We start from the raw sequence: 10,552 nt of genomic DNA on the forward strand, positions 1-10,552 counted from the left end.
GGCTCCAGCACCCACCGTGTGCCTCTTCAGGATAACTGGTATTGAAAGTGGTGGTGGTGTTGGTAATTATCCGTCTGCCTAAAAATATGAACATTTTAGCCTCCAAGAACTCCACTTTGAACTTGAGAAAAAAAATACGGTTTTCAATTTAATCTCTGCCTGGTTGGCCTATTGTCCTGTTTCTTGAGAATAAATAAAGACAATTTCTTGTGGCTAAAAGTGCCTTAGGGAGGCCTGGTGGTCAAGTGGTTAGCATGTCGACCTCACAATGCAGAAGTCGTGCGTTCGATCGCGGCTCCAGCCTTCCTGTGTGAAGTTTGCATGTTCTTGCCGTGCCTGTGTGGGTTTTCTCTGGTTTCCTCCCACATTCCAAAAACATGCATGGCAGGCTGATTGAACACTCAAAATTGTCCCTAGGCGTGAGTGTGAGCGTGGATGGCTGTTTGTCCCTGTGTGCCCTGTGATTGGCTGACAACCGGTTCAGGGTGTCCCCTGCCTACTGCCCGAAGACAGCTGGGATAGGCACCCCCCCCACAACCCTTGTGAGGATAAAGCGGTTCGGAAAATGAATGGATGGATAAATGTGCCTTGTACTATGTTATATAATGTAGATGATTTATTGTTGTGTCAAGTGACACTGTTGGGTAATACCTGAAATTGCACATGTTCTTGCTCTGATTTAAAAAAATGGTCAGGAGTTACCCACCAGTTACTCAGTACCTGAGTAATTTTTTTCAGTGAGTACGCTTACATTAGTTATTTGGAGGATAACTTTTTACTTTTACGTAAGTTATGATATTAACTAACAGTAGTCTTGAGTACATTTTGGCTGCTGCACACACCTCTGATGAATTAAAACGCATCATTGTGGCGGGGTGTTGGTTTCCAAAAGCCAACCTTGGCGGTTTGCAAGCTCGGTCGTCGTAAAGGCGATGGGCGGGGCTTGCATGTAGCTCATGAATATGTTGAGGGTGGAGGAAGGCCGTGTTATGCACACACACACGCACTCAGACACTCCCTCTCGGTTGAACTTGTGCAGGCTGCCTCGCTCCTCTCACCACCTTTCAGTCAAGTCAGTCAGTGCGTCAGTCGGGCAGTCAGCAAACGCGCACCGCTGCATGGCTTGTATTTGCGCCAACTTTCCTCACTAACAAGTGGAATCTTGTCTCATCCGACGAGGAAGGACAAATCGCGGGACACGACGAGGGAAGAGGAATCCGGTGCTCTGCTTGAATCGTGACGTGTTTCTGGCGTGTCGTGCATGTTTAAATCGGAGCGCCGTGGTGCCGAGTGTCGGCCAGACGAATAGTTCGAGCAGCAGCGGCCACCTTAGTCCGCAGGCATGACTGGGAGACGGGTCGCCGTCCTTGCTGCCTTTTTACTCCCTTTTCTCCTAAAGGTACGTAACGGCAGTGTGGAGCTCCTTGTTTTGGTGGGGAGGCATGTATGCATGGGGAAGGGTCACGCGGTTCAAGCTGCGTTCATTATACTTCGATTGTCGCTTTAATGTTGCTATGCTAACATAACATGCAGCGTGCAGGGGAAAAAAAAGTTGAAAAACAACATGGTACCTTTTGAGTGTTTTCTCGCGCTTCTCTAATATGGCGCTGCTCTGTTGTCAACAGGTGTCAGATGGATCGGGACAGTTCGAGTTGCAAATCTTGTCCACTCACAACGCGAACGGAGAGTTGTTGAGCGGCGCGTGCTGCCGCGGCACACGGAGCACGGCGGACACCAAATGCACACGGGGAGAGTGTCGCACCTTTTTTAAAGTTTGCCTCAAGGAATACCAGTCGAGGGTCTTGGCGGCGGGGCTGTGCAGTTTCGGAATGGGATCTACGCCTGTCCTCGGAGGGAATACCTTTTCTTTTAGGAGCTCGGTCAGGAATGACAAGGCCAGGATAGTTTTGCCCTTCAGCTTCGCCTGGCCGGTGAGTTGAAGGGGGAAATAAACTATGGCGGGTGGGGGGGGTGTATTGTTTACAAGGCAATTGTCTATAATTACTGTCTGTCAATCACTTGCTTCTCAAGAAAGCACACCAATGTGAGTGTGGTGAGGAAGGACCCCCTGGTCCCATTATCTGCAGCAATTAACCAGGTGCAGCGGTATTTTTCTCCAGGCCTGAGGCTGACAGCGTGCTGCATCGAGGATCATTTGAGATAGCTATAAATTATTATTTCAGACTAACGGCTTTGGGTCTTAAAAGTGTCGACATGCTCTCAGAGTTCTTCTTTCACTTGATTTTAAGGATAAATAAAGGTGGTGTAATTTAGGGCTGCTTCTGAGGCAGTTTTTTTTCTTGCAAAAAAAAAAAAAATGCAATGATGAGGCTTAGAAGCAATGCCATCGCCAGATCTCACGTCGTTTTATAAGATTCTTTGATAGTGCTTATATGTTGTGTCTCGGCCTTTGAGCCAAGGCACTTATTTGCATTCGAAGAAGTCCCAGACACACCACCTAACAAAAATGTCGTTAAAAGTCGATACACGGGTTATGTATTCTGCCATCTAGTGGGAGAGAATTTAAGTGTTTTCTCTGTCACTCTATGTCACTGGCATAGATAGTTGAATAAACATCTATAATTTGGGGGAAATAAATTTCAGACCAATTAAGTGAAGTTGGATCATTTCCCACCGAACACATGCCGATCGGAAATCATTGCGCTGTGATGTATTCACATCTAGTACCGAACAACAATGAAAAAAACAAAAAAAAAAATCTGCCGGTTGCTATAATATACTGCAATGTGTAACCAGCACTTTCTTTGTCTGGTATTTTGGCCGCAGGATAGCATTTCTCAGCAATCACATGCAATTTGTAGTTAAAAGAACAACATTGGTTTTCCAGTGCCGTGTCGATCCTCTGCCTCCCTGGAAGCTGGTCATGTTCAAAACAGTAAAACCTCAATTCCTGGTTTCCTCAAGTGTCAGCTCTTTCTCACAGTTCGGCCTGTGGGAATGTTGTAGCTTTGTGCAAGATGATTTGCCATGCTGGAGTGCATTTGAATGTTGACTGCACAGACTGACTGGCCCCACAGCTTGGCCCGCAAACAACTGAAGACACACGCACACACACACACTCACACACGGCCTGATGGGTGAAAGGACCAGTGGATCTGTGTATGTGTCCAATTACATCAAAACTATTTTTGTCGCAATCAAAGTGGTGTTTTTTGTTTTTTGGCGTGTTGAGTACCGCTCATGTCATTGGCACACGAAGAGCCAATTGTGAGTGAAATTGAAGACTGCATGGTCAAATGCTTTTTTCTTTAATGCCTGTTTCAGCAGCAAGTTATTATTTGAAGGCAGAAAGAGAAACATTTTCTCTGACCTAATAGTCAGTTAAACAATGCTCTCAGCAGGGTTACGTGCTATTCAATATCTCTCGGTGCATTACACATTTTTTTCCCCAATCCTTTCGCCTTCGCTTTAGTCCAGTACCCTTTGACTGAATTTGGCAGATAGATGACACAAGCTAACCACCAAGTACTAAAATCACAAAGTGACTTATCTTCAAGTTGAATCTACCTCTTGAGCTTCAGGAGGCAGTCCTGCTTTTTTTTTTTTCCTTCCAGATTGTTCTTCATGAGATTCTAGGCTGACAGATTTCACATTCATCGTTTATGTTAATTGGGATAAGTATGGCTGATTAAAAACAACATGAAAGTAGTTGATGGAAGATTTTAGTGGCCTTAGTGACATTTCTTTTTTTCCCAAGTGGGGAATCCTGAAAGTAAAACGAGAAATGTCTGTCTCTGTTTAGGCTCCTTTTATGGGAACACCGATGTAACGGGGCATCTCAGTGCCAGATTAGTATTGTATTCGAGATTCTTATTCAATTGGAGGAGCACTGAAATGCGTGCGAACAAAGGCAACAGTCCGAGCGATCGTTTTGGTTCTGTATTCAAATCGAGGCCATAAATGGTTTGAATTCCAGTGCCCTTCCTGTTCGAATGAAGCGCTTTTGGGAATAGATGCATTTTTCTGGAGGAACCATTCAAAAGATAAGCGAGTGATAGCTTCTCTCATCCATCACTTGGAAAAAATGCTTTACCCCAGTGCACATCAACAGTTGTCAGCCGAGGTATGATATCACACTTTTCATCAGTTGATTGGCTGCTTTGAACGGATAGCAGTGTGGTGCAGTCTGTTTGTAGGGAACCTCGGGTTCATGAAGTCTGCCCCTCCACCCTCTTCGTTTTCTCACAGGGCTGCCTGAAGTTGGCCTCTTGTCCGAGCAGGGTCTTTGTTTAAGTCACGCTCGGTTGGACCCCAGGCATTTCATCACTTTAACCTTGCCACCCACAGCAACTGCTGCACTTAATGAGGCTGCACACATGTGCTTAGATGAGGTAGGGTGAGAGCCAAGCATCCAGCTGCATGCCATCGGCCGGACGTCTTTCAACGAGAGTTGCCATGCTGCCCGGTGTTGATTCGAGCGTTTTACGCCGCACCTTCATTCAGATTGTGAGCCCAGCCAGCCGGACCCTCGCTGTGTGTATGGCTGGGGGACAATGGTGTGCCCTGGGTGACTACAGTGAGGATTACTGAGCACAATGGCAGCAGTGCAGTTCTAATGCCAGTGCAGGACAAGCAACAGGAAGCAGTTGTAGTGGACTCAGCAGTGATGATGTCGCCTCCCATGCGAACTGGAACCTTGGCTCTCAAATCTCTTCCGCACGTTGGCCCATATATCAATACAGTAAAGAAGACCTTTTAAATTGGATTAGATGAGTGCAGGTGTTCAAATGGTCGGTTTGAAAGGCTTTACCTACATTTAGGTAGTCCCTGCTCGGGTCAAACATTAGTATACCGTACTTCCAATTTATTCTCTGCCAAGAATAATTGAGGGGATTGATATGCTCATCTCTAGTTTGTATGTTATCCAAATAATTCGATACGTTGCCACAACACTTTGTGGAATAAACATTAGAGTTTAGTGCAAACATAGGATATTTTTCATTCATCCACGAGAGAGCTTGGAAGACAATATTGCAAAGCCGTTCAGCTGACTTTATTGCGTAATCGTGCTTTTAGTTATAGCGCCATTTTCTGCTGTATCACAATGTCTCTCAGTCTTGTTTTGGCATTTCAGTGATTGATGAAGTGGGACTAGTCAGTCAATAATGGGCTCAACCTTGAGGGTGACCACCTCTGGCAAGTGGGGGGGGGGGTAATGATATGTTTGTTTTCTATAGGCTGCTCAGATGTGGTGCTCAAGTGCAAATGGTTTAAGTATAAGAGTAAAATCTTTCTTTTAGCCGGGCCGTTTTTAAAGCACGCTTGCGGTGTTGTGACAGTGACATCATCGTCGCTTTACAGGGTGGCTTCAAACTGCATGGAAACATGCATAGAAAACAACATGTTTAATTGGGTTCAGCTGTTTTTGTTTCCCTATAAGCCGAGTGACCCTCAAAGAGGACCAAGGGCCACGTTGCTTGTTTTGCTTCAATCGTTTGTAAGGCTTTCATTCCTGCTCCTGGGTTCAGGGCTGGATGGCCTTTGGAGTCCCTTGTGCAACATTTTTGTTTTCATTGGCACAAGGAGAGATTCTTCATTCTCCCGTGCCAGTTGACATACCTTGGCAGGATGTGTAGTAAGCTGCTGATTGGACAACATTGCCTTCCTCCCAAGTCCTTGTTGTGATGAAAATCTCGTTGCAAACAACACATTCCTTCCCGCCAGACCATCAGCGCCATCGTCGGCTTAGTGGGCGAATCTCGGAGTTGCTTTATTGTGACTGAGCCTGAAATGTAATTTCCAAACGCTGTGTGTGTTACTCAGTGGACTCTATCAGTGGTTTGATCTCAGGTCGATGCTCCCGAGGTGATCAACTCAGGAAAACTGGTAGAGGAGGTCAACATGTCTTTGTCACGACTGATTGCACTTCCAATGAGGCCGTACTTGTTTAATATGTTGTGCCTTGCCTTTATTTTGTCATTTAGATGTCAATAAACTACCTTGGGAGGGTACGTCAGCGAGTTCGAAGAACAGCGTTGGTGTTTAGGAAAAATTTCCCTTCTTGGTGCGACCAGTGTTATTTTTGTGATTTGAACTGGAGTGTTCTTGGCTGCTTATGGTATGTAACTTGTGGCTGTTTGGCCAGAAAAGATAACATGGCCACACTCACTCACTTTGCTTGAGAGCATGCACGCTGCAGTTCAAAGACAAGCTGGGAGTCAGCTGGGAGTCTGGGAAAAGTGAACCTGGCAATGGCAGACAAGCTGATAACGGCCTCGAGGTTATGGTGTGATGGAGTAAGAGCCTGGTCCCTATCTTGGTTTCAGCAAGCGTTTATTTGGTCTGGAACCACATTAATGGCAAAGCTACTTAAGATTAACTTACTGCTGACATTGTTCACACTGAACCTTGCTCATGTTTGTATCCACATTATCATTGCTGTCCAATGGAAAGTATCTCCGGGAAAGAAAAAAAATCACAAATTGTGAATTTGGCTGAAAACTTTCGAACAAACAACTCATTTTTTAGACATGCTTTTAATTGGACAGCACAGATGCGAGTACAACTGTAGTTATTTTATAAACGAAATTCAGAATTCTGAAAAGAGAACAAATCAGTTGTCTAGGTAAAAAGCGTGCATGCCCGTCATTTTTGCGGAGAAGTCTGCTTTTCATTGGACAGCGCAGACCTATAAAGCTGTATATCAAATAAAAAGAAAACAATAGCAATGGAAAAACAAATTCGCATTAAGTTGCTTGTGGGGGCGGGGGGGGTCTGTCTTAGAGTGATAGCTGTTGCTTATGCAAGTGTTGGATCGTCCCAGTAGGTCTTTGGCAAAGGGCCGATCAGTTTATAAAGGCATCTGTTTTTAATTAATAACGTTACCTGGCGCCAGCCTATTTCCAACACTCGGTTAGGACCCAATGTTGTATTACATCAAAGTTTTGGATCCAGTTGTAGCAATATTTAGGGAGTGTGTCTTAACAAATCTTACAGCGATGAGGTGAATATGGAGCCTAATTTTGCAGGTTTGTTTCTTGTTTGTACAAGGCCCCCGAGGACTCATATGTGGAAGTGGGATAAATGTATGGTGGCACAGCTCTTTTGCCTCCATGTTGAGGCAAGTCCTTAGACCTGAAAGCGAAGGGTGTGTTGGAGATTGGCCTTATAAAGGAATTTGCCAGTAAACATTAAACTTGCACCATGATGACAATCCCCCTTAGTGTTGTGTTTTGTTTTGGGTTTTTTTTTTGGATGAGATTTCTGTGTGGGGTGCATTTCCTACACCCTCGGGACTAAACGATTCGAATTTGGCCTTTGTTGTGCTTCGGGAACATGATAGTCCTTCACAACCAGATCCAAAGATTTCTTTCAAAACTGCTTTAAGATCGAGTACAGAAAATCCATCAGTCATTCCCGGTTTGTCATATCACCCACAGCTACGTCAATGGTGATGTTGCAACCGTGACTGATGTTGATGTTTTTGGGACATGAGCGATCTTCGTGGGTTTTGTGTCGATTTGAGTTTTCTGTGTTTGAGAAAAGGATGCTCGCATTAACAAAGCTGTGTCCCAATTGTGAACAAAAGGGATACATTTAGGAATGTGGAATAGGATTACGAAAATGAACAAGTTCCATTGTCTGCACCTCAACACAAATTGTAAGAGTTTCTGATAAGGCTTGTTGTTTTCGCTATAGTGATCATTAAGAATTGTTCATTAATCTTTGACGCTATTGGGAAAAAAATGGAGTGCAATAATTGGATGCATCCAACAGAGGTGTTTGGGAGTCAATAATTTGACGTCACCAATAGGAAGTTGAGTGTAATCCATTTAAACCGCTGCTGAAACTCAACACCTCCAGGCAGCGTTATTCTGCCTGACATATACATCAAAGCAGAGATTCAGAGCTGGCAAATATTCACCTGTCACATAAAAAAATGGAATCTCGAGAGTCATCAAGGACTTTTAAACGGCCATCCCGAGTACCTTGATTTATGAATCCATTGTTTGTTTGTATAGAAGCATTGCTTCAATGCTCATTGCTACAGAAGCCCACAGTTGACAAATATTAATGACATCCCCTGATCTAAACCCCATAGAGGATGGTGAAAAGCTTTAAAAAAAGGAAAAAAAACCAGAAGAGACCACAGATTGGGGGGGATTCCCCTTCCGGGATGACCAGGCTGCAATGGATGCCGAGTGGGCAAGATTTAACACAGAATGCGCTGCTGCATAAACGCGAGAACAACGTTGTTGAGTCGAAAATTGATGCCGAATGTCTCCCGTAATCAAAAAAAAAAAAAAAAAAAAAAGTTGTAGTCCAGGAGGCTAAGTGAGAACACATGAGGGGAACACCAAAGTAACAACGCTGTTAAATGTGAGAGTGGGGAGAGAAAGGCGTCTTGTGGACCCTTCTTTCTAATAATGTAGCCGCATGCTGGGCGGTGATTCTTGTTGATTAGGTCTTGAATTTCCATTGTTACTTGGTCTGTGCGTGTGTTGTGCTTGCAGCCAAGTTGTGAGTCAAAGTCTGCCACGCATGGTGATGATGAGTGCTGTGTTACAAATAATATCCACTGATTGCAGGACACGCTGGCACATGATGAGACAAATGTCTCCCGGAGAGATGGAAAGTTTAATGGCTGAACAAAATAGGGCAAAGCAGTAAAAAAAAAAAAAAAAAGGGGGGTGGGAGGTGGGGGGCGAGGGTGACTCATTGCCCCTCTGCCCTCGCTCAGAGCCGATCGGGGGTTTTCCTCAGAGCAGGTGTGTACTACCATGAGGTCATCGCAGCGACGGCGTGCGCCTCCGAGAAGAGTCGTCGGGGTGAAAATGTGACAATGAAACATGCCTTTGTGGATGTGAGAGGGACACTGTTCTGTGCGCTCACGGACGTGTGGTGGGCTCCCTCGTGAATGTGGCGACTCGTGAGAAAGTGTAAGCTGATATTTGCGCCAGTGCTACCGACACTGATCAGTCCTCGCGCTTCAGGAGCGCAAACAAACCCGCCAGGATGCATCATTCTTTCTGTTTCCCATATGCCTCCTTTAGTTATCATCCTCGTTGTTATTTTGTCTGCCTGTCTTTTTGTGATGCTCATCTTAAAAAAACAAGCGTCAAGCGCGGAAGGTTCCCAGCCTTCGTAGCGCCCATGTTTGAAATTGGCATGAAACGCAAATCTCATATAGGCGGCAAAACAGACCTCCTGCTTCCTCAGAACTTTGGAAGTCATCCGCTGACGTATCTGGCCACGTTTTGTAAACATGTGGAAAACTTTATTTGGGGGGGAAAATCGGCTTTCTGCGGCTGAGATGAAGACACATTTTTGGCATTGCCGTCTGTATTATCCCTCATTGTGTACTTTTTATTTTATTATGACTTGTTGAAGTCATTACTGTAGCGTCTGTGTCGTGTCATCCGGCTGGGTCATTGGGGTGGGGGGTGGGGCCGCTTCGGTTGCGGTGCATCAGACTCCCTCCTGCAGGGTTTGTCTGCTCATCTTTCCTGCCGTGTTGTCTGCTTTCGTCCGTCATGCCCCCCCCCCACCTTTTCCCCTCAAAAATGCAAGCTTATCCTCCCTTAATCAGATCAACAAAACTGTTGTTGTTAGATACAAAGGTGGGTACTCTCAATGTGAGGTGAAGCTGAACCAAGTTTATTCATGTGTTTTTGCGTAACCCTTATTTTGATCATTACTACTGAACAACTGTGACAAAATGTGCACATACAGATTTTCTTTTAAAAAAAAAACGTCTAACGATCTCATTTTCTCTTTTTTCTACAGAGATCCTACACTTTGATTATCGAAGCTTTGGACTTCAACAATGAAACGAGCGGTGAGTAAGAGGTTGAGCCCCTCATTTCCTTTTTTCCTCTCTCGTCCTTAATGGCATCTGGAAGGTCAGGAAAGGAAGTGGGTCTTTTTTTTTTTTTTTTTTCTTTAAAAAAAAAACGTCTAACGATCTCATTTTCTCTTTTTTCTACAGAGATCCTACACTTTGATTATCGAAGCTTTGGACTTCAACAATGAAACGAGCGGTGAGTAAGAGGTTGAGCCCCTCATTTCCTTTTTTCCTCTCTCGTCCTTAATGGCATCTGGAAGGTCAGGAAAGGAAGTGGGTCTTTTTTTTTTTTTTTTTTCGAAAGCGCCTCGTGCGAGGACTGTTACTGTAAACAAAGGCATGTCCTGTGAGCATGTTTTCCCTCCTCACCCCACCTGCAGCCACTGACACGTTTACTACTGTTTGCATGCAAGATGGCCACTGCTGTCATTTTCGGCAGTTGGCCTCATAAATATCAAATTCCTTTTTTTTGCATTCCGCGGTGAACATTTGCAGGGGCGCGAAATGGGCCGAACTGTCATCAACCCCTAGAATTGGGGTTGTCAGAATGTATATTTTTGTTATTGTTGTCGTTGTTGTTATTTAGCATATCGTTTTGGCTAATTCGGCGTTTTGGCTAATTGGTTTTGTTTGTTTTGAAAAACGGAACGAATTTTTTTCACGAGTTGGACTTGGCCTCCCTCTAGTGGTACACAAAAGAAAGACAATTTAGTTATATTTAACTTTTAAGTTCACTATTTTTGGGCG

At 44.6% G+C, this 10,552-nt stretch overlaps 1 protein-coding gene across 2 annotated transcripts in view; it reads left to right on the forward strand.

Annotated features, from left to right (window-relative positions):
- Window positions 1-1,007: 1,007 nt before the first annotated feature.
- The window catches only part of jag1b (jagged canonical Notch ligand 1b), a 40,495-nt gene continuing 30,950 nt past the window's right edge, over window positions 1,008-10,552 (forward strand). Inside the window, exons 1-3 of one of the 2 annotated variants that reach the window (XM_019870568.1) lie at window positions 1,008-1,399; window positions 1,626-1,931; window positions 9,748-9,799. In XM_019870568.1, the coding sequence (XP_019726127.1) occupies window positions 1,343-1,399; window positions 1,626-1,931; window positions 9,748-9,799 (415 nt within the window). In that variant the 5' untranslated portion in view covers window positions 1,008-1,342. Of the gene's footprint in view, window positions 1,400-1,625; window positions 1,932-9,747; window positions 9,800-9,949; window positions 10,002-10,552 lie in introns of both variants that reach the window. The other variant, XM_019870569.1, reaches the window with a different exon arrangement.

The sequence above is a fragment of the Hippocampus comes genome, unplaced genomic scaffold (assembly GCF_001891065.2).
Source record: "Hippocampus comes isolate QL1 unplaced genomic scaffold, H_comes_QL1_v1.1 scaffold76, whole genome shotgun sequence".
NCBI lineage: Eukaryota > Metazoa > Chordata > Actinopteri > Syngnathiformes > Syngnathidae > Hippocampus > Hippocampus comes.